The sequence below is a fragment of the Carassius carassius genome, chromosome 2, assembly GCF_963082965.1.
Source record: "Carassius carassius chromosome 2, fCarCar2.1, whole genome shotgun sequence".
Lineage (NCBI taxonomy): Eukaryota > Metazoa > Chordata > Actinopteri > Cypriniformes > Cyprinidae > Carassius > Carassius carassius.
In genome coordinates, this window is record NC_081756.1 from 25,595,433 (window position 1) to 25,619,533 (window position 24,101).

General features: G+C 35.7%; 1 protein-coding gene and 2 long non-coding RNA genes across 3 annotated transcripts in view; 1 reads left to right on the plus strand and 2 right to left on the minus strand.

Annotated features, from left to right (window-relative positions):
• LOC132107337 (RNA-binding protein 33-like) overlaps positions 1-899 on the minus strand; it is a 42,589-nt gene extending 41,690 nt beyond the window's left edge. Inside the window, exon 1 of the mRNA XM_059513572.1 lies at positions 722-899. Coding sequence (XP_059369555.1) covers positions 722-740 — 19 coding nt within the window. The 5' untranslated portion in view covers positions 741-899. The remainder of the gene's footprint in view (positions 1-721) is intronic.
• Positions 900-3,236: 2,337 nt separating this feature from the next.
• On the plus strand, positions 3,237-24,043 carry LOC132097590 (uncharacterized). Its single transcript, XR_009422757.1, has 3 exons — positions 3,237-3,600; positions 19,743-19,788; positions 21,595-24,043. It is a non-coding gene; the product is annotated as an uncharacterized LOC132097590 (long non-coding RNA).
• LOC132097591 (uncharacterized) lies at positions 3,540-4,261 on the minus strand. The gene is made up of 2 exons (XR_009422762.1): positions 4,171-4,261; positions 3,540-4,077 (listed from the first exon to the last, which is right to left on the minus strand). It is a non-coding gene; the product is annotated as an uncharacterized LOC132097591 (long non-coding RNA).
• Positions 24,044-24,101: the final 58 nt, after the last annotated feature.

Genomic DNA, 24,101 nt, shown 5'->3' on the forward strand with positions numbered 1-24,101 from the left:
AAGCAGTTCAAGTACCAATTTACAACATAATTATGTTCACTGGAAAGCACGTTTCCATTAGCATGTAATCCAAATCAAATTCTGAACTTGAAAACAGCATTAAAATCTGATCTGCCTCTGTACAGCTTGACAGTGATTTACTGTACGAATGACATGTTGAAGGGATTTACAGGAACCGGTCTTGATCTCTGTAATAAACCGCTACAACACACACTTGACATAACATCACGCCTACATTCAACACACAAAAACGTACTTGCCACCACGGAATGGAAAAAAAACAGCCACGTATTGATTTGTGTCTCTGGCCTTGATAAAACAGGTCTTGTTGTCTGTCGAGGCAGCGGTACATATGCTTACATAACCTTACAGACTTCAACCTCATTCTTAATCCACCATTTATGTGTCAAAATCACTATCCAAGTAGAACTCATTCTGTATGTAAACACACGGCCTGCGCACTCAATGCAACCCTTCAGCTAACGTTAGCTAGTTAGCAACCGAGAATGAGTAAATATGTAAACGCCGGCTAATACCTCACGATCATCAATATAACACACCATAGAAACAAAAGACATAGTCGTGGCATAAAGTAAACTCTGTTCTATCTACAAACCAACAGCAGATCTCAGAAGCTCAGCAGATAATGAAACAAAAGCAGCTAACTCGTTAGCACTAGATGGGAGCTAAACTAAGAGTAATTGAATGCTACATATCATACCCCCGCCACTGGTCGCCATAACCCAAGATTGTGTGTTATCTTGGAGACTCTTGTATCTCTACACCTTCGATGAGTGCATTGAGACTGGTTCAAGTGCAGAGCTTCAGGTCGTTAGCTTAGCGTGAAATCTCTTCAGTCTGAGCTCTGAAAACATCTGCACGAGCCGCGCTGCATCATGGGTATGACGCCGCGAGAAGGGAGGGATGTGAGGCATGTGCGTAACTGTACAGACTTGGCTTATTATTTCGCTTTATTGTATAATCCAATGAAGGTATAGGTTAGACAGACTTGAGTGTGGCGTGACAGAAATTTGCTTTTAAATTTTAATATGCGTATCTGTTTCCAACTTAAAGCCGAAAAGCCAATTTCATTTTATTTGTATAGAGCTATTTAGCCTACAATAAGTGAATTATTCGGAAATGCATTTTCCCTTAACATTCTCCATCAGAGCTTGGCTTGTTGATTGATGGTTGTTCAGGGGTCAGAGTGGAGAGTAGGTCTATGTTATAGATACATTAGACTGAGGTGATGAATGTGTCAAGTGAGATAAGATCAAGCAGCTGTCCATAGAAGTCATTTTTCTGCATTGTGGTTAATGCAGTTAGTTGCAGTATACATTTTCATAACATAATTTCAAGCTTTCTAAGTTAGACAAACTCTTCATTTAACAGAAACACTATGAGGTAATTGTATTTTTAGACTATTAGGTGTATTTACAGAACATGTGTGTTGTGCAGCTGCATTTAGGCCTAATGTATTTATTTATTTATTTCAGTAAAGGGGGTATTCATTTTTCACTGAATTCATTGTTTTATTTATTTTCTATAAATAACCTTTTGCACTGACAGAATCATGTTTTTGTTGTCAATAATCTATTGCCCTTACAGAGCATTCTACATTCTTTTAATGTTTGTACATGTACTGATAAAAATTATTTTGTGGTGAAGTAAATAATACAGAAAAACAAATGTAATTTCTACATTTAATAATTTAGTTCAGGCAAAAATAAAAAAATAAAGTTATATTAGTACTCAATTTAAGCTTGTAGAATTTAAAGTTTGAGCTTATGTATATATATTATTTTTACAGAGATTTTTAAAGTAAAAATATCAAAGTCATGATCCTGTTGTTCCCATCATGCACTTAGGAATTTATTATTATTATTATTTTTTTTTTTTTTTTTGCTGTTTTCGAGATGTATTTACACTGTTTTGTGATTTATGGTTGCTTTTACTTTTAGGTTTAGTAACTTGCTGTTTCTGTTGATGGAAGCGCATTCTGGATTCCCAGACATTACAACATCAGCGATGAAGAAAACAAAAAACCTCTACAAATCATTCACTCTTGTTCAATGCTAATACGAACACTGTATCAGTGCATTCTCTTAAAGTGACAGTCTTTAAATTAATCGAACAGCAACAGCAAAGAATTCACTCACTAGTCTTGATTAAAAAGTTTTTTTTTTACTTTAATAAAGAATAATCTTTAATTTATAGTCCAAAATGCAATGCTGTTTTATAGTTGATTACTTTAATTTCTGTACCTAAAAACTAATTTAAGACCTACCTTTTTTTTTTTTTGAAAGTATAGTTTTTCCATAAGCATAGCACATACAACGGTACCGAAACCGTGACTCTAAAACCGTGAAACAAGCCGAAATGTGAAAAAGTTTAACTGTTCCACCCTAATATTTACATAATCATTTGGCAGACGGACACTTTCATTCAAAGCGACTTACAATAGATAAAATCTATAAAATATATATATTAGGCCTATATATATATATATATATAACAAATGTATATAATGATAGATGTTTTAAAAGAGCATCTTAATGACAAACTAGCACTGTTTTACATATGGGAATACAGTATTTTTTTAGTGCCAAAATTGACCAGAAATTGATTTTCCATTTCTATCCTACAATATGTAGCCTAGTGTACAATGCTTATTTTGAAGGTGACGAAGGAAGCAACAGCAGCACTAGTGCTGCGAGTGCTCCTGCTGTTGAACAAGAGAGGGTGGACAGTTCAGCTTTTGAGTCAGAGCAGGAACCTTCAGCTAAAGTTTAAGCAAAACTAAACATGCTGGCTATACTCTTAGAAAAATTTGTGCTTTTATGATTTATAAGGTCATCAGTAGTAGGACTGTGATCATTGGAACATACAATTGATTGCTGCATAATTAATATAGATTATTGAAAGTCCTCATTAGCATAGAAACTCAATGTGCAGAGTGAGAGAGAGGGGGATTAATGTAAGATGATAGAGACAGTGTATGCCTTGATACTTTGATTTATTTTTTAAGTATAACCCAATTCAAACAATTGAAAGAGCCAAAGAGTTTAGCAGTCTGGTGGACACATGAATTGGGTGGTGGTGACTGCAAGCAACAGAGGTGGCCTGGGTGGAGTCAAATTCCCGGCCTGATTTACTGTCCCAGTCCGCCACTGCCTACAATCATATTTCTTTGACTGCATTTCCGAAAGATTATTTTCTCTCTGCATCCATCCGTGGAGTCATTCAGAGGTTATCATTTTGGGCCGTTGTTATTGGATATTATGCTCCAATTCGGGACGCCATTGGTCTGGTGCTTGTCAGTCTGTGGCGTGCCGACGCTCGTGAACGCGCCGCGCAGACAGTGCACGACACGCGAGTGGCCAGAGAGTGTCTGGAGTCTGTCTGAAACTGATAAAAATGTTGATGGAGTTCATCCAGAGTCTCGCTCACAGTCATTAGAAAAACAAAGGGAGATAGAGCGGATTATACAATCCTTCAACACTGTAGTCCAATCGTAGCTTGAAAACTAGATTCTATTGTAGCGCATTTCAAAGTTTTATTCCATGTTTTTCACCACACAGACAGGTCATTAATTCACAGGTAAGATGATCGTGGCGGGGCGCAAATCTTTTTGTCTGGTACAGTCTGCCGTTGTAATGGTGATTGTGTTGTTCATGGATATATCACTTAACTGTGTGCTATGTTGCTTAATCATAGTAAACAAGACGGCGCATGTAAACCGCAGATCGGCTGGGTGCTCATTTTAATGTGATTACATGTTACCGCATGTCTTTTGGCGATATGAAGAAAGAGTTTATCGCGACCATCTCTTCACTCAGACAGATGACGCACCTGTGCTTACGTGAGCACGGTTTCTCATTAACCCCATGAACTCCTGAAGCCAAAACACCGTGCTGCAGTGTGAATATCAGCCCGTCTGGAGTGAAAAACATGCAGCCATTCGCCAAGTCTGCAGCTTTTTATCCGTAATTTGAGGCCCGTCGTTGCACGTGAGAATTTCGCTTGAGGTGGATGACTGCGTTGTAATTCACATGGTTTGGCGTTCAGTCTGGTTTCCTAGTAAAAAAAAAAAACGTTGGATTTTAGGTGAAGGTTGGTTAGTCTAATGACAGTACGTAGACTCCAAAATCATTCGGCAAAACGACTGACAAAATAAATCAAAAACAAAGCCAAAAGCTCCTCGTCACGCGTGTCGGTGTCGCGGTCTCAGCTCGCAGCTGTCAGTGCAGTTCTGTTGCGCTCTTTCTTCGATGGTCTCGTCCATCAGTGGTTTGTTCCCTAGTACAGTAAAGCCATGCTTTGACTTGGCCAATTAAAATGTATCATAAGCTCCCAAATAAGCAATTAAATACAACTCGTTTATTTTATTCATCCGAGAAATAGAAGACGGTGGCTAGTTGGAGCAAAGAGGAGAGTTCTATTACTAAAAGTTCTATCACAATTCAAAATTGTCCTATTACAATCATTTTAATACCGTTATCGTCATATTTTTGAGCCGTCGGGTTAATAATTGACAGACAAAATCATATATCATTAAGGCAAAAAGAAACTATAACTGATATTTACAACTGACTAGTGATTATTCGGCTAAAATATATTTTTTTTATATGTTCCATAAATGTGAGGTGAGGGCATGATGTTTATATTGGGGCATGTTGTTACGTTGTGGAAAATATTACAAATATATACTGTTTATAAATTGTAATAGGCCTACTGTTGCTCAGAAAAATGGTTTAAGGTTATTGTATGATAACATTTACATGTTTGCTGTTTCAATTCTTATTTGTTTCATAATCATTTTAATTTAGCAGAACAGTCATAGTAGGCTTTTTAATGACCCATACTGTAATGTGACAACATGCCCTGTAAGGTCAATGTGTGCTCAATATACTGTTTTTCTTCTTTTTTTAATCGGCAAATAATAGTAAAACAGTAGCTTTTTTATATTGCCAAGACTTTAAGATATGTTCTGAAACATCATTTGACTGCAGAAAATACTCAGCAATATTCACTGGAGTAAAACTTATAACAACTAGTCCCAGTTTAATAAATGAAAGCATTTATTATGAGGCATTCAAGTAGGCTATTTACATTGTATTTTTGTTGTACTATTTTTCCTTGCTGTATTCAAAAGCTACCAATTGATCCTTACATTATATTGTCTTTAGATTAGAAGCACGATTCTTAATCAAAACGCAGTGCACTCATCACAGGATTCATGTGGTGTGCAGATCAAAACCTTTCAGATTTAGTATGGGCTTCCATGCTGTCTTTTGGATTTGTTGTTTCTTCTTAACTTGTCTTTACCTTTATGTTGATCTTTCGATCTGAGGTTGTCGAGTGTTGGGTCAGGTTTCTTCCCCTTAAATTGTTGTAAATCATCCTTTTTTTGACCTGTTGTATGTTTGTAATATTCCTGATTTGAAAAGGCACCACGAATCTGTTGCCCATGCGGCATGGTTTTGTATTGTTCATGCATTCATAGTTTTAAAGGAGACAGAGACATCTCTCTTTGATATTGATATCAAATAAACAGTCATAGGACTCAGCTTTCCAGTCATATGCAAAACAAGATGGCTGCTTCACGGGAGGCACAAGGCTATACATCGGTAAATATAGTGGTCCCTTTATATTATGTCGAGTCAGTATAAAGTGTCTTAGTGAAAGAAATTGGGACACAGCACACACAGGATGGTATCATGCCCTGGCCCAGAGGGGTTGTGCAATAAAAAGAAGAAAACAACATCTAAGCAAATAAATGTTACAAGTTACAATAATTGAATAGACTTAAATGTAGACTTCAAAAATCCTTGTCTCATTCTCATAGATGCAGGTATCTAATTAATGAAGTACATTATCTAAATACAAGGATGTAAAAAATAAAAAATGTATTATTTTTGAAGGTCACACAAGGTTATGGTGTGAATTTATTTTGAAATTCATTTTTTGTAGCGGTAGATGGCCTCTAGGTTTGATAAGTTGTTTATGTATAACTTAATTATTAAAATGAATACGCATTATGACACACAAAAATGTATGTTTAAAATATTAAGAATTAGTTATTATATTTTTTTAGACATACAGTGTTGTGATGTGAACGTATCTGTTACTTTGGAGTATTTAGGCTAAAGACTATTGAAATTAGGCATTGAATGAATCCGATTTTAATAGTAGTAATTTTACTTGTACAGCTTTGAGGTTTTTGCATTTTCATTAACGCTATTTGCTTAATATTTTATAAACGGAGTACTACATTTTGGAGCACATGGTCAATTTAGAATGGCTGTGGCACATATAAGAGTCCTAGAGAGATCCGTTTTCTGTTGGTCGAGTATTTTTGTTGCCTGCAATCTAAGCTGCCAATATTTTTTCGGCAATTTGAACAGCTCAGTGCGTGTAGAGAGTGTTCCTTTTTTCTTCTACTTGACCCAGGGTTTTCATTACTGTAATGTAAGATGATATTATAAATGCTCCATTGCACACAGCTGTATATCAGTTCACCTTACAGGCCTATCCGTGTCCAACCTCAGTTCTCCATGTTTCAACTGCTCAGGCTGTGTGTGAAAGTGTGTGTGTGCATGTAGGATAAGCTCACAGACCTGTAAAACATTTGTTTGTAATAATGAGTGGTATTTGAAAATGTAAAAAAAAAAAAAACGACTAGTATTTCTATTTGAAGGTGAAGTATTATCAGGCAATTTATGCTTTCAAAGTGCTAAACAATGTGTTACATCCATCTGATAAATTGTAAATGTATTTCTAAATTTATATGGGATATTTTAAAATGAAAAATTATGGAATAAAAAGTAATGTTTTTATTTCATTGTGTGATATCTGTAATGTAAAAATGAATTTTGTTGACTGAAGTGTAATTGTGCATTTGGACCGTGAGTGGTATTAGGATTGCTGTTCTTTTGCAGTAAATATGTTTTTTATTTTATTTTTAATTCTTTGTATTTGGGCTTTTGTTATAGGCAGTTTCTGATGACCTCTTGGAGCTGTCACAGATTCAGCCACACTTAAAGGTGATACCTGTGTTCTGCGGTTGTGCTGCCGTGTTGACGGTAGGTTTAAAAGGGCATTTCCCACCCAGTACTCTGTGAAGCACATTTGGGCATGTCATGGAGAGAGAGGTGGAACGACAGGAATGCAGAGAGGTGTGCATAGGTGCAATTATGAAAGCCTGCAGGCTGATGAGTGTGCATCAGAGAAGCTAATGCTAACCGAAACAAGTCTCTGTTTTTCTTTGTCAGATGTGACGTTTGAAATGTTGCTGAGTAATCGCACTTTCAGCTGGGCACACCAATCATTTCCAGCATTCGCCTCCTATATGAATTTTTAACTGATTTCTTCATTGAACACAACGATTAGACGGGTTGATTAACGGACAGGTAAAAAAACAAACAGACAGTCGGGCATAGAAAAAGCCAAATGTTTGAATATGAAGGTTACAGGGAGACTCTTGAGAGAGAGAGAGAGAGAGAGAGAGAGAGACTCAAAAAGAGACTCAAAAACTTCATATGGATGGTTGCAGAAATAATTTTTTTTTGTGGAATGATATCTCTCAAAATGAAGATGGCAGCCATTTTTGTTGTAGTGTCCAACAGCGCCCCCCAGGTCTCTCTGTAGCTCTTGTAGAGTGAACTTATGGATTTTGTGTGTGAAAGAACAAGGCTCTCACACTCCTGCATTACTTGCATATATACAATATCAAAGCCACAATTGCATTTTAAAGGGTCCACTGGCAGGCTGCCAAAACATAGAGCCTCTCTCCTTTTGGCGGCTGCTGTGGCTTGCTTGCTTGCTTTCTGCTTTTAACTCATGTCCTCGTGCTGATGGCAGCGTAACGTCTGACTCTTCTCAAAGCTTAACCCAAGTGCTGGAGCGGGACATTGGTTGTATTGGGACAGCTGCCTCCATTTTAGGGAGGAGTTTTGCAGAGGAAGATGGATAACCGTTCCAAACTACCCGAATTTGCTGCGTGATTCAGTTCTGACCTGAGGCATCGCCTGCACTATTTAGTTATGTTTTGTCATTCGATGCTCATTTGTTACCCAAATGTGGTACATTTCCCTGATATTTGCTTTGATTGCATTTGTTGTGTGTTAGGAGATTAGATGGAACAATATGAATTGTGCTTTGTCTCGAATTTAAAGCAAATGTGCTTTTTATAGCTCTACTTTAGACTTTCCGCATAGCTGTTATTATGCCTTTTTTAAAACGCACACAGAAAGATTTTATTCTTCTTCTTTTTAAACGCTTTTCTGGATTTGATATAACTAAAAATCATAAAATCCAAATGAAATGGTGCCTTTAGGCCTTCAGGATTTTACTGGTAAATGATGATGTGCTCTAATCTGCTAATCTTACTTTATTGTATATTACTTAAGCATAATACTGTTTTGTTTTTGTTTATTTTTTTACCCCCAGGTAGCAAATGAGATAGTTTGGCCCTAAAATACATTAAATTACAGGTTGCTTTAGCAGGATTCAACCATTTTTCTTTTCTTTTTTTTTTGTCCAAAAGTTAAATCGTTTGAATGTGTTCTTAAGATTATGTATTTATGTATTTCTAACTCGTTATTTGTTCTCGTGCATTAGAAATAATCTGTTTAATAATTCGTATCTCTGTCATTGCTTCGTATCTCTAAAGATGATCATTTCATTATGTCAAAGTATTTGTGTTGTAAACTGGACAAATTAAAATATGTGCATATTTTGTGGTGAATTTTCATCGAAGCAAATAGATGTAGTAAAGAACAATATATTAAAAAGTATTTTTGCAGTCTTTTTAAAGCATCCCAGTGATTTATAGAAATGTTAAAAAATATTATTTTGTCAGTTTGTGTAAATACAGTAATTATTATTAGTATATTAATGTTAAATGTAATAAAAGCATTTAAAATTGCTTTTATAAATCGGTGTCATCATCATATTCATAATGTAAATTTAAGTTGGACTGTTTCAGCGGTGTAGAATTAATTATTTTTATTGTTATTATTGTAATAAAATTTTTTTTTAAATTGTTTTAATATAACGTGTCTATTTGAATTGCTAAAAACACATTTGATGGACTCATGTGATACAAATATGTTATAAACGAGACTTTTTCGGAGTGTAGATAGGGTATTAAGCCACAACGGTGCCACTGACTGACTGACTGTGAGTGTGACTGTGAGTGTGACTGTGAGTGTGACTGTGAGTGTGAGTGTGTGTGTGTGTGTGTGTGTGTGTGTGTGTGTGTGTGTGTGTGTGTGTGTGTGTGTGTGTGTGTGTGTGTGTGTGTGTTGGAGGGTGGATTTGTGGCTCAGTGTCTGGGGCTTTATGCTTCAGTATCTGAGGTACACAGTGTTCTGGAAGATTCGGCCTCTTGAGTGACCTGTTGACCCTGAAATCCTGCTCGTAACTGGACAAGCTTCAAAATGCGATACTTATGAGGAGTGTTTTTGTGATTATTAGTATAGTTACTTTACACATTTTAAGTTTGAGCATAATGTTTGTAAAAAACAATTATTATATACAGGGGTTTAATACATTGTGTAATACTTTATTGTCATTTTGGATACTCTGCGATGACAAGAATTCACAAGAACAGTGGGGGGGGGGGGATTGACTGTTTCAATGCTTTAGAGGTTTTAAAAATGTTGTTAACTAAAGATTTGAAGTAGTTTTTTTTTTTTAAACAGTAATAAGGTTAAATGTTATGTACTGCTGCTATGAAAGTCACACATCCTTTTTCTCAGGAATATGCTTACATTTTTACTACCGATTTCAGTTTATTTGTTGGTTCTTTATTTGTTCCATGTTTATATATAATGTTTCACTTGTATATCTACATAATTCTCATAAGTCTACTCTGAGTACTGAAGGTTTTATAATATTCTTTCAAATTTTTTAAGAATTCTTTTATGCATAAAATCTTTTAAATGACGTTTTGAGAATGCTGAAGCAAAGCTGTTCAAATTTAGTGTCTGTAACTGTCGCTGACACTTTGTAAAAGTTATAGCAGTTGTCTTGAGGATTGACACACGAACACCATGCCATCACGTCAGTCCTTTCATAGCATTCAGAATTATTTGAGCCGGATAGTAAACTGTAGATGCCAGCGATCCACTAATTCAAGGCTATGCCAGATGAAATGCCAGCCATCGCTGACGGGAGTTCATTTGGTTTCATTTATCAACTCCTCCACGTATGATTGGTAAGTCTATGTATTTTACTGATTCAACTCACTTTTCTGTTAACAGAATAGATGGCCAAAACAAAGAGCTTAGCTTTGTTAGTTGTGAACATTGTATGACTTTTTAAAATGCTGTGTCCTTGTATACTTTTATCCCTCTTTAATGGCTGATGCTATTTTCAAGCGCATTGTATTATGCATTGGGCACACTGGCTGATTTTTTTAAACTCTTTTGTGAAGTTGAAAAACAATGTGAAATTGAATAACATTGTTCGGGTTTTTGTGGAACTTGACAACAATTCTTTTCAGATGGATTTAGCTGCCTTTTTTCATTGCAAACAGTTATATGCATGATGTTAATTATGTTTCACTTTTTATTTATTTATATATTTATTATTTTTGTTGTATGCATATTTCCTAAGCTGTCTGAATGATTTATTACATTTTGAAGAACTAAAGGCATAGTATTTTAATGAAATCTCACCTCTGTCTCTCTCTGACACTCACTCACACACACACACACTCACTTTTCCTTTTTCAAAGCTGCTGATCACCTTATGGCCTTTTAATAAGTCTGAACGATGGCGGTGAGTCCCCGTATGACAATATTTGACATTATATCACTGAGAAAAACTAACCTCGCCACTCAACTTCCAGATATGAGTGTGTGTAATGGCTTCATATGCAAGCAGTGTGTTGTTAAAGGTTTTGGTCTTTTGGTACGGCCATTCTGTTTGACTTTCCCTGTCTTCAGCCGTGGTTGTATATTTTTGCCTAAGTGCTGTTTTGATCGATCTCAAGAGGTGACACAGATTTAACCTTGACCCCCATTTTTATTCTGTCAGGTGTTAAGGCTTTCCAAACAGTCAAAGCTCATTAACAGTTCTAGGGCTAAATTTCATTTTGATGCTAAAGCATGTGTTGATGGGCTGAAAACCAAATAAACCGGTCCCAGTGATTAAAGGCCAAGTGGTTAATCCCAGCAAAGACTCCAAATGAACACTGCAACTCTTCGATAAGAAAGAGCCGTGCTTAGGCAGGCAAACATCCCAAATATCAATTTCACGTCTGATCTCCCACTGACACTCAACGTGTGAGAGTGCAGGAGCCTTGGCAATAGTATCCTGTTATTTCCTATCAATTAGCACCTAAAGGGGATTAACCCCTGCAACACAGAGGAAGCTGATAGGATCACTGTTGAATTGCAGGGGTCACCTGCTTCCCTCATTAGTGAGGACCTCTCTCTCTTTCTGTCTGCCTCTCTGTCTGTCATTTTTATATATTCACTACTAGTTTAATAGGGGAAGTAGACTGATATGTTTTTGTGGACATGTTATCATGAATGTGTTTTGCAAGAGGGTTAGATATTGGGTGATTATTCACGCTGTGTTGTGTTATGCTGCTGTTGTACAGGTGAGAGTGAATCAGAGTTGCAATGTATTCAGAGTTGACAGCTTTTCTCTTATAACAAGCCTAGCAGAATTCACCTCACAGTTTGAGTCTGGCTAATGTTGTTGTATCGCGCAACACGGGGAATAAACTGCTGCTGACTTTACTCTGTATTCATGAACCTGTGCTGGTGTTAGTATCTCCTCAGGAAAAGGTAAATTTAGTAGCAATAACCTTCAAGTTTAGGCCCAAGGCATTTTTGGAAAAGTTGCCGGCCAAGTCGATCCACTGGAACGATCGTGTAAAGCCATTTATTTTGTACAATTATATATTTTATATGCTGCATGATAGTCACCATTTCCCACTTTTTTTTTTTTTGTTTTTTTTTTTATTTTTACTTTTTTTTTACAACTAAAAGGTATGAGATACACAGATCAGAGATAGCTGGAAAAAAAAACAATCTAAATGTCTTTCACACTTTCAACTATCAGACATGAAAGATTCAACACTGCCATTACAGTAGAACTGCTGTGATTCAAACTGATACATCTGGTTTTATTAACGGATTCATCTCTGACTTGGAGGATGGCCAATGACTGTATCAAGTTTTGGGGTGGCCAATCAAATTTAGGTCTCCTGTCTGGACACCTCCTTGACAAAAGGGTGAGTAGATGATGACAGCATTTTTTTTGTGTGTGTGAAATATTCTTTCTGCTTTCTTACCAGTTAGTTTGTGCTGGTATACAGCGAATAAGTAGTTGAAAATTTTGAAAATCCTTTTATAAAGTTGAAATTTCCTGTAATGTGAAATGATTTACTCCATCTAAAATATTTTTAAAAAGCATTTAGCTCACTCTGGTATCACTTGCTGATTTTGACCTTTTATTAACTGACAAACAACAATTGAATATTTATACTTTAAGATATTCATTTTTCAGACTACAGGCCATTTGAAATGAACTTGTTAAGTTAAGTGAAAAAGAAAAGGTGAACTGGTACTAAAGTTACTATTTTGCCTTATTTGTGAAATATAATTTGTAACTTAAAATCTTAATAATCGCACAGACATCTTACCCATAGGTGAATTCTACAAAAACGTGTTTGTGGTCACATTTCACCCCAAGTTTTAGTGAAAATAAATAAATAACAAATTTCATTTTGTAATTTTGCATACACCAAATGAATCATTTACCAAACACAAAAAGGTTTGCATTGCATTGGTACATTATTACACGTTTGCCCCTAAATTCTCATTACTGTAATACATATTTAAAAGGTTTATTTTTGGCAACTTTTATTAAAATAGTTTAATTCTAATTAACATTAACATTTATAGAAATGCATTGTGAAAATGTGAAAGTTCATGAAGAACAGCCTTGTTAAGTGTAATTAACTGTAAACTGTATAAAAAACACCTTTAACTTCCTTCATGTATCTTTAACTTCAGTGTTATTTCTGACACTTTTTAGGGGATTCTGACGGCTTCAGAATCACAGTGTAATTTTTTTTGTTATGTTATATTATTTCTGTAAGAAATCACACACACACCATTCATTGGGTTCCTTTACAAGTGTTATAATATATCGTAGCCTCTATTAGGGTTTAACATTAAAACAACAGCAACATGTTATTTGAATTAGGTACTTTTTTATTGACATGAAATTGTAGCAAATGTGCCAGCGCTTTTAACAACAGTTCATAGCTGATTCATAAATGACAATAAACAATGTACATGAATAAATACAAAGAAGAATAAAGTAAAACAAAAGATGCATCTGAAATACACAATCGAGTTACAGTGAGTCCATCTGTTTATGTAAAAAACAATTATGTTCACAAAGTCCAAAAGTATAGCACAAATGGACAATATGTCACAATGTTAAAAGGAAAAAGTGATATAAAGTCATGGAATAGCTCCAGTGATTTTGTGATTGGGTATGTTTATGCAAAAAAATCTAACAATATGTATTATAAATTTAATATCTCTGGAGAAGAGGAGAGAAGTATGATTAGCGTTACAGAGCTGTATTTAAATTTAAGAGTGAAATCATTTACCTGTTCACAGTCTGTATTTGTTTGATGATTGAGCTCCAGAAAATCAGTAATGAGGTGCTATAATAGAATGGGAGTATATTAGAAATCATGAATGAACGGCTGTTTCATTTATCACAGGATGTGCATATAGAAATGTGCAGCTGAATATCAAATGCACATTTCAGCCAGAGATTCTTTTTAAAATCATGTGTCAGTTAGCACACAGTAAGTTTGTATAGCTAATAGCTGTTGTTGTTTTTTTTTTTTGTGAATTTCTCTCTTCATGTAGTCATTTCCCCTCCACTCATGCTGTTTTAGTAAAGATGCTGCCACAGACTTTCATTAACCGGGTGCTTCAGGCAAATATGCAGTAAGAAAACACATGCTGTCTTTGGCTTTCCAGCTGTGTGGATGTCCTTCCATCTCTGCTGTTTTTTTTTATATATATATACTTCAAAAGAGGTAATGTAATTGAAAGGACAGACTTTTGACATGTTGGCAAAAAACAGCTGCAGCTTTTACCTAGCTGTACTTCAGAGTCAACTTCAGTGTCATGCAAATGATCATACTGTGCATTGTTAATATTAGGCTATATATATATATATATATATATATATAAATAATGGTTTGGTAGTACAAACAAGAACAAAATATTTGAGCTAAACTTACCAGTGCACAATTTTATGTTTTTGCATATTTTATGCACTTGTACATATATGATATTACATTATATTATATTTACTGTTAATTAACTGTTGGTAACTGGACACTGTCCTTCTGCTTGCCATACAAGAATCGATATGCTGGTGCCAAGATATTTTAATTAATAAATTAAGGTGCTCTAAATAGATTTCCCTGGTCTCAGTTGCCACTTCATTGGTCCTTGAGGTGGCGCTCAACGCATTAATGTGAGAAAGGTGAACATAAGTTAAAGGAGCAATAGGTTACTGTCTTCCGAATTTTTTTTTTGTTATACTGGTTAAAATTCTCATCACATCCCGATAGCAATCATTAAGTTTAAGTGGTCTAAATGTATTTATCTGTATTTATATATTCTGTAGAATGTGTAGGACTAATAAATGTTTGTCCAATCAAAACGCTCGGTCCGAAATTGACTTTCCTACCTGCCTGTCAACATATGTATTTGCATACCTCTGTGCACTCTGTTTGCGAAGACAGGAGATGTCATCAGCGTGTTCACACACACTGTGCAGACAGAGCTAGAATGGCAGACAAACATCAACAACCCAATCTTCCTTCCTGGTAATGTAGTACTTTTAAAGTTTTCTCACCGGTGACACATGATGTAGCCCAGCAGTTCCCAATTCCAGTTCCAAAGTCCCACCTTGGCTTTTATACCATTGATGGGACAAACAGAATCAACAAAGAGAACGTGATATGCATGAATTGCATTATTTGCATGTGCTTTTAAATCCTTGCTGGTAAACTTTTAATATGCGTGCTGTTATAACAAACGATTTTTCTGGGCTTGTACACCTGAAGTGTGTGCACACTAAAAAGCCTGTTTACTGGACTAAGTTATCTTTTGCGTGTGATTGCGCTAATACTGTCAAAAACACACAAGGTTTACATATAATCACAGTTGGTCATGTCTGAAGTGAAAATAAACAGTTAAGAGACAAACGGACAGCTCTTAAAGTGACAGTAGACTATTGTACTAAACATGCTGCCACTTGCCATTAAAGGGTTAGTTCACCCAAAAATGAAAATTAGCCCATAAATTAATCGCCCTTAAGTCATCCTTATTGTATATGACTTTCTTCTTTCAGACGAATCCAGACTGAGTTATTTAAAAAATTGTCTTTGATCTTTCAAGCTGTTTAATGGCACTCAGCAGGTGTTGCAGTCAGGGCTTGAAAACGAAAAGAAAATTCAATCAGTTCACTCCGAGCAGAATTGATATTTTAACGTTTCTGTTCCTGCGTTCCTCTGAATTATTACCGTTCCAAAACCGGTTCGGATGGAAAAAATACCGGTTAATAACATTATTTCTCTCTCTCTCTCTCTCTCTCTCTCTCTCTAACTCTCATAACTGCGCGCAGACTATTCTCTCCCGTGATTCTACTCGCGGGTCTCTGTTCTCGTGATTTTACCTTTATATCTTATTTAAAGTTATAGAACATTAACCTTAATTTTCATCCCCTACAATAATAGTAATGTAATAATAATAAAGTACAGCATTTTATTTACTCAAAAAGAAAAAGAAAAAATAGAGATCTAACGTCAGTCAATAACCTGCTGTGGTTAGTCATCTATTCTAGGTTTTGGCCAAATGTAGGCTACTAAAAAAATAATATATCAACACTTTAAAGACATCAAAGCTTTTTTTAAGATATTTAAAAATATTTGCTGCATTGTAAAAAAAAAAAAAAAAAAAAAAAAACAAGGATGAAAGATTGCGTTTTGAAAGTGAATAAAAAAAAAACTAAAATTGCGACATTGCATTTTATTAGCCTTATTACTTTACGAAATAATGAAGGTTAAAATGTGTGTAGTCTAAAGCAAAATGTTTACAAACAATATAAAAACAGCTATTAGTTTCTCTCGAAAACAAAACAAGTTTAGGCTATAAAAACTAGGCTATAAAATAGGCTATAAAATTTGATTTAGTTTCTGTTTCTGGTTCTGTTCCTGTCAAAATTTCGTTCGTTTCCGGTTTTCGTTTTCATTCCTTGAACTGGTTCAGAGCCCTGGTTGCAGTGCATCAGTCCAAAAGAAGTGAAATAAAAAGTGCCCATCCAAAAACAAAAGTGTCTCACACAGCTCCGGGGGATGAACAAAGGCCTTCTGTAGCGAATGGATTCGTCTGAAAGAAGAAAGTCATACACACCTAGGATGACTTGAGAGTGAGTAATTTATGGGCTAATTTTCATTTTTGGGTGAACTAACCCTTTAAAGGAATAGTTCACCCAAACATTTACTCACTCTCATGTTGTCCCAAACCTGTATTAATTTCTTTCTTGTGCTGAACACAAAATAATATATTTTGGGTAACCAAACAGTTGCTGGTCACCATTAACTTTGTTAAAAGGAGAAGAAAAAAAAACATAAGTCTACTAGGGACAAGCAACGGTTTGGCTACCCACAATATTCAACAGAAGAAAGAAACTCATTTAGACTTAAAGCAACTTGAGATTGAGTTAATTATAGAATTTTCATTTTTGCAGAATTAAGTGTGGACATAAATGAAGAGAGATAATCTGCAATTAACCTTTTCACAGGCATTCTCATAGACAGATATGCATCATATCAGAAAGGTGAATTTTAAAATGAAATATAAATATTAAAGTGAAAGTAATGATACATTTGACCAGATGTTTACACCGTGATTTTAATTTGTAAAAAAAAAACTTAAGTGTAAAATGTCCACCAATTTTTTTATATCAAAGTGATTCAGCTGTGCTTTTCCACAAGGAAAAAATAATTATAATCGCCCTCTGTCCTCTGGTAAGTAAAAAAAAAAAAAAAAAAAAAAAAATTTTGCCATAGAAGACTTGAACAGTATGAACAGTACCCTCCACAGCACCGGCCTCGCAGTCTCATCTATGTCTGGTGAAAATAGCACAGAAAAGAGAGTTAATTATTTCCACCCAAACCCAAAATGCCTCTGTCTCTCTCTACACAGATTGGCTTGCGATTTGCATGAGGATTTTGAGAAGCTTTTCAGTATGTTTGCCGTGTCTGTCCTGGCTGTCTGTTTAAACAGGCCCCAAGTAATGAAGAAGAGAAGATGGAAGGAAGGAAGGAGGGAGAAAAGAGGAGGTGTGATAAATCCTGGTTTCCCTCATCAGCCCTTTTGAGATATGAAGGCCCCAGATGGTGTAGGGGTGTGAAAGCAGCATTGTGTGTGTGTGTGTGTGTTTATTTGAAAGTGTCTGTCGATCTGTCTGTCTGTCTGTTCGTTCTGAAATCAGGGACATCCTTAGTAAAAGAACCCGGCCCTTATGTCATCTGTTTGAGTGGAAGCTTGTCTCTGTCTCTGAATGGAGACAAAGGAGAGTGGACACAACTCCCCATTATCCTTGTCCCCGTTGCCCTTTGCAGCCCAGAGCCTGACACCCAGCACTGGGGGCTTTGATTAGCCAAGTAGAGACATTGGGGGGGTCACACTACCCTCTGCCCTGATTAGATTGCACTTGGCCACTGTTGACCCCTCCTTCTAAAGAGAATCATGTGAGGGGTCTGGAGATATTGAGACGGGCATTCGGGAAGGCACAATAATGCACCTTGACCTGTCTAGACTCTGTTCATCATGTTGTTGATCAAATGTTTCTACCCCCCCCCCCCTCTCTTTAATGGATTGATTTTGAAGATGACTATGGTCAGTAATTGCACTATAGTTTGAGGATTTTAAAAGTAAACAAAGAATTATTTTTTTTTCTTTTTCTTTTTTCGAAACTTTTATACTGGGATCACTCCTGGTAAAATTTATTAACACAACACAAGTCAGAAAAAAGTATCCTGATCCCACATTGTGAGACGTCACATTTTCTGTAAGTATTTATATTAACCTAATTAATAATGCTACCTTTGATTTTTTTTAGATCCCCCCCCCCTTTTTATTGCCTTTCTTTGTAGGTGTTCTTTTAAATGACTCATTAATGTCACATCAAATGCATTATATTTAGATATTATTATATTTAGATAAATATATGGTAGTTGATGTTAATATTGCATTACAGCCTATGTGCAACATCAAATATGTACTTTTTTCTGTTATTTTCTCTTGATTTAAATTTTTTTAAAGTGTAATTCACACATGGATGAATGTTATGAACTGTGCAAAAATATTTATTTGTCAAACTTAAGGTGGGAGGCACGGAATCATTTTCCTTATTTTCTTTTACCATGCTGAGTCAAGATCTATGGTAAAATATGATGATTGTGCCTTTTGGGAGTTAGATACACAAAACCTGATGACAGGTGAAAAATTTGGTCACAGTAATATTGCAATTTCAAAATCTTTCTGAACTGCTGGTGTGAATGCTGTGTGTTCGCATTGGTTTACCTTTCATTATGAATGGCTGTAGGCATAGTTTGCTCACTGAAAGTGCAGGAAGTGCCACTGTTGTTGTTCCTGTGCGGGTGGCTGGGTGCCTGCACTGCTACTGCTGATCTAGAGTCTGTGATGGTCCAGTGTTCTGTCAGGAATGATTCTGGGCGGATTAGTTCAATCTGACCCTGGAACAGTCGATATGGAGGCGGTTTGTAGTAAAGGTGGTGGGTTGTTATGGCATACTCTGTGTGGCTGCTCCAGCCCCCGCCCTCGAACCAGTCACTCAGAGCCAAGAAAATGGCAGAAATTCCCAGGTTTGTATTAAAATGAAACATACCACACCACTAAGAGTTTCTGTGGATAAAAATCATCCATATCTTTACATATATACACCTTCTGCTAAACATTTTCTTCACTACTGTGCGTTACCATGAAGAGTGTAATAGGAGTAATTTACCTCATATGGGAGATGCTTTAGTAAATGCATTTCATGGCAGTCAAAACGTCATGAATGTTTTAATGAAGCCTGTCATATGTATGTCATTTGTGCTGAATGGATGTAGTCAGGGTTTTTCACTGCTGTACTCCCACATGGCAGATGATTGAGGGTGGAGAATCTGGATTGCTGTTGGAAAATATGGACATTTACTCTCTGTTTACACTCCCCGCCATTCTTGGAGCACGACTTTGACTGAACTGTTCAAGTGTACTGATCGTGTTTTGTAGGGAGTGTTAAAATCTGCACCATCTACACTAAATGTAAAATAATACACTGCACAATGTGTTAGACGTCTCTAGTACTATTGAGCATTTGCAGAATCATACTGCATTTTCTTCTGCCTTGCTGCACCATTAATTCCTCAATTATGCTTTTTATGAAGGTACTCCAACTGTAGTTATGTGCAGTAAAACTATATGCTTCTAAATTTGTAGTCAAAAGCATGTAATTGTAGATGCTATGGCAAAGTTTAACTCACAACAGTGTCTAATTAAATCGTTGTAACCAAGAAACAGTCTCAACAATGACCCAGTTTGTTTGCCAGCACACCAGAGAGAAGCAGGGCAGGTCAAAGGATGTATGTATTTGTCTGTTTGTCACAGGATAGTGAAGAGGAACAGAGATGATGTGTCTGCAGAGATGATACAGGTAGTTATAATAACATAATTATATGTATATCTCTTTTACCTGCATTAATCTCTCCCTCATTATACTGTCTCCTCTACTCTCTTTTTCTTTCTCTAACTATTTCCATCATATCACTGAAGCAGAACTACTTCCATACGATCAATAAATGTATATAGCAACATTTTTAAATCCGTATAATATTAGCTGTTTAACTTAAGTTAACTTCTAGCTCTTTGGACAAGTTGCACAAATGATCCACACTGTAATAATACAATGTTAGGCCCGTTCTTAATATCAGACCTGTTTGTTCAAGTTTGGCTAATTTGTTCAATGTCTTCTTTAAATATAATACTCAACCTTTGTCATTTTATTTCATTAACATGATCATTATATATTATCCAGAGATAATATATCAAGTCATTGAGCTTCAAATTAGATTTTTTTTTTTTTATTCCAAGTCCTTTTATTATTTTTTAAAGGCTCATCCATATGCTGCATAATTACAGCCTTTTTTTTAATAAACTCAACAAAAATGCAAAAAAAAAATTTTTAGATGCAGTCTACTGATGTCATTTACATTTGTAATGAATGCTTAGTGTAGATGTTTTTTTTTTTTTTTAAACCCTGCACTGAAACTGTTTAAATATATTTATTTATATATATATATATATATATATATATATATATATATATATATATATATATATATATATATATATATATATATATATATATATATATATATATATATATATATATATATATATATATATATATATATATATATATATCAGGAAGGAGCTAGCATACACACATCGTTCACTTTATATTTGTAGACCTTTAAACTTAATAGAATGTTTTAAATGGTTATTTTGTCCTCCTCATGGTTAGTTGGAGTCACGGCCAATTATGTCTCCAAATGTCGTACAGTATAAGGTCAAAAGTCGCTGTGCTGTATTAGAAAGATGACAGTAACCATTCTGGAAAGGTCAGCCACTCAGGTTGTTTCCAAAGGAGAGTGCCACAGTGACATCTTTGAGCTTTTGATTTACTTTATATTAGATTTAGTTCATGATATAGTTACCTCTAAGTAAGTAAACCTCTATATATTTTCAGTAAGATTTTAAATATGCACAGGTCTCATTTGCACTGAAGTCAGATTTTGAAGTTTTGGAGTTAATGGTTAATTGGCTGTAATGTGACTTCACTGCAAACGTGAACACGTATACATCAGATTACTTTAATTGTACTTTGACTTTTAAATAACAATACATTTGTTTTGTTGTTATTCAGGGCCAGTCAGTTAACATGTTTTTTTCGTAGAAGAAACTTAGAGTATATTTAGAATAACTGTTTTATTAATACCAAATCCCAAGGCTGCATTTATTTAATCAAAAACACAGTAAAGATTTTTTTTTAAATAAATAGTTTGTAATATAAATGTGTTCACTGTCACTTTTGAACCATTAAATGCATCCTTGCTGAATAAGTGTTTTTTTTTTAATCCTACTGACCCCCAACATTTGAACTGTAATGTTATAGATATCCGTCCATGCCTCCATAAGTACAATTTTGTTCTTAATTGCTTTTTTAATATTTATACAATTGAAAACTTAAAAAAAAAAAAAAACTTTAAGACAGCTAAAAATGTATTTTGCGGTTTCCATGAAGTTATTTAAAACTTCAGAGTTGTTAATTTTGATTTCACTCTGAAATCACTTTTAACAGGTGCACGTCATGCCAGTCACTAACTTCAGTGACTGGCACTTACCTAACATGCACATTAAAATGTCTTATTAAGTTTTTCTTTTTTTTTTTTTTTATTAGTATAACCCATGTGGAGCTGCTGGTATGTGTATGTGAGACTTAAGGGAGAGACAGAGTGAGAAAAAGCAAGAGACTGGAGTTTCAATGCCTCTGCTTCCCTTTGTCTTCTGAGTTGACTTCTTAGGAGCCCATTGCCGGAGTTCCATACATGAGAGATCAAGAGTTACCAAGGTGCTCAGGAGATAGACACAGACACACACTCAGACTCATTTCCTTTGCATGTCAGAGCCCTGCTGGGGTTTCAGTAGAGGTCACTGACACCGCCAGTGGAGCTTTCCCTAAATGAAAAACCAACCCCTGTGTATTTGTGTGTGTGTGTTGTTTTCTGAAAACTGTAAGGTGCTAAAGAAGAGGGTCCTGAATTGATTTAGTTATTATAAATTACTGTACTTAGTCAGGGGATGTTCTATGATGCATTTCTAGTTAACCTGAATGGTCTTGCACTAAATCTTGTAAAATGCAAGTCTTGTAAGAGGTAAAGTTGTAGATGTGCAACATAGATACACTAGAGATTAGGATAAGATATGAGATGCTCTTTTCCCATCAACTTGGTTCAGCATTAACTTGTATTGTAACAAGATTAAAATATATTTGTCCTGCGGATTAGCATTCTTTACCATCCCATTCGTTTCTTTGCTGGACCGGTGTGTATGTGCAGCAGTGTTTTTGATCTGCCATGCGTAGTGAGGACCCTGGCTTGGGTCTGGCCATCCGAGGGCCTGGTGTGAAATCGGCCTGATGTCATCCCTTTTGTCCTCCATTGCATCCCTCACTCCTTTAATGACGTTTCCGAACCTCGCAGGCACATTCCTCAGTGGTCCATAGGAAGCGTTTGGAGAACTCGGGCCAGAAAAGCACAGTGGGAGTGTTTGGAGAGTTTGGGGGGGTCGAGGGTGTGCGGATCTTTTGTATGGAAAGCAGACGAGTAGACATCCGTATTCTGATACTTTCCCTCCACCTCATGCTTTTCTGTTGTTTGTCTGAATTGCCGTGATATCAGGCAAAGTTTAAGTCTGATAGAAATTGTGTAATTTGATAATGTATAAATGAACGGTGCCTATAATGAAAGCACTCTGTTTGTGGCCAGAAGTGTATTTTGATGTTTATCTTAGCAGTGTAAATACAACAGGTTATGACAACAGATTTCATTAATTGACAATAGTGTACTTCCTTACCCTAAAAGAGCGTTTTTATGTGCACATAATTGACACTGCCTTCAGAGACATATATGAAGTTGAGACCACAGTTCAAGTGTAAATATCTAAATAAAGTGTGTGTGTGTGTGTGTGTGTGTGATAGAGAAAGTTAAATGTGGGTGTAAGGTGAGGAAAGCGAGAGCTGAAGGGGGGCAGGGACTATTCCTTGCAGAGGAAATGAGCCACCTGCAGCCATGACAGGAGGTTTTGACCTTCATTTGGGGTTTCTTTCTCTCTCTCTGTCTCTAAATCTCTCTCTCTCTCTCTCTCTCTCTCTCTCTCTCACACACACACACACACACACACACACACTCTGTCTGTCTCTCATTACTTTGCTCACACAAACACACATACTTCTGCTCTATAGAAAGCCAGTCAGGGACCTCTCCCCTCAACCATTGGGCATCACTTCCTCATACAAGGGGCGCTAGAAAAGAAATGTAGATGAGGCATTGTCATTGAGCAGGTCAGTGCATGGGAAATGCCAGTTGTCTGTGCCCCCCTTCACCTCCCCCCAGAGGACAGGTAGACTATGACCAGATTTTTTTTTTAACTAAAGATCATTTACATATTTTAGGGAAAGTCAGGTTACTGTTTGGGTGACTTTCCTAACTGATACTAAAAGGACATATCTTTTATGTGTTTAAAAAGTAGTTTAGATGTTGATGAGTCCTGTTGTCTGGCTGCTCTCTGGCAGCCCCTATTAGTTTTAATTGTCCAGGACAATCTTGTTAGCTCATTTTGTCTGTTTAGGGGCCAATTTTCTGCTTTTATTTTATTTTGTATGTATAAATAACACGATTGTTGGCTTGCAGATATTGTAGAGCATTGTATTATGTGGTCTACAAAGTTTATATGAAGTTTATACCCCAAATGCCTTTGTTTTAAAAATTGTATTTGATCAAAAATTATACATTTCACAATTTAATTTAAATGGTTTAAATATTTCTTTAATCAGTGTATTTCGTGAAGTGTTTGAAGGTTATGGTTGTGACTTTTAATGATCAGTATACATTTTTATGAGATTCTGAACTGATGAGAATCTCTCTCTCTCTCTCTCTCTCTTTTATTTATTTGTTTATTGTATTTTATTTATTTTGGGTTTGTTATTGAACATTAAAGTGAAATGTTAGCGTCCGGCTTTTAAATTAATACTACAAAATGAACCACAGAAATTACATGCGTAGCAGTTCTTTTAATCAAGAATGGATGTTAATTAACTGATGCGTTTGTCAAAAGCAGTGGTTGTTGATATTTTACCAGTTTTCTAAAAAAGCTGTAGGCATTAATCCAAAATCATTGTTTCTGCCT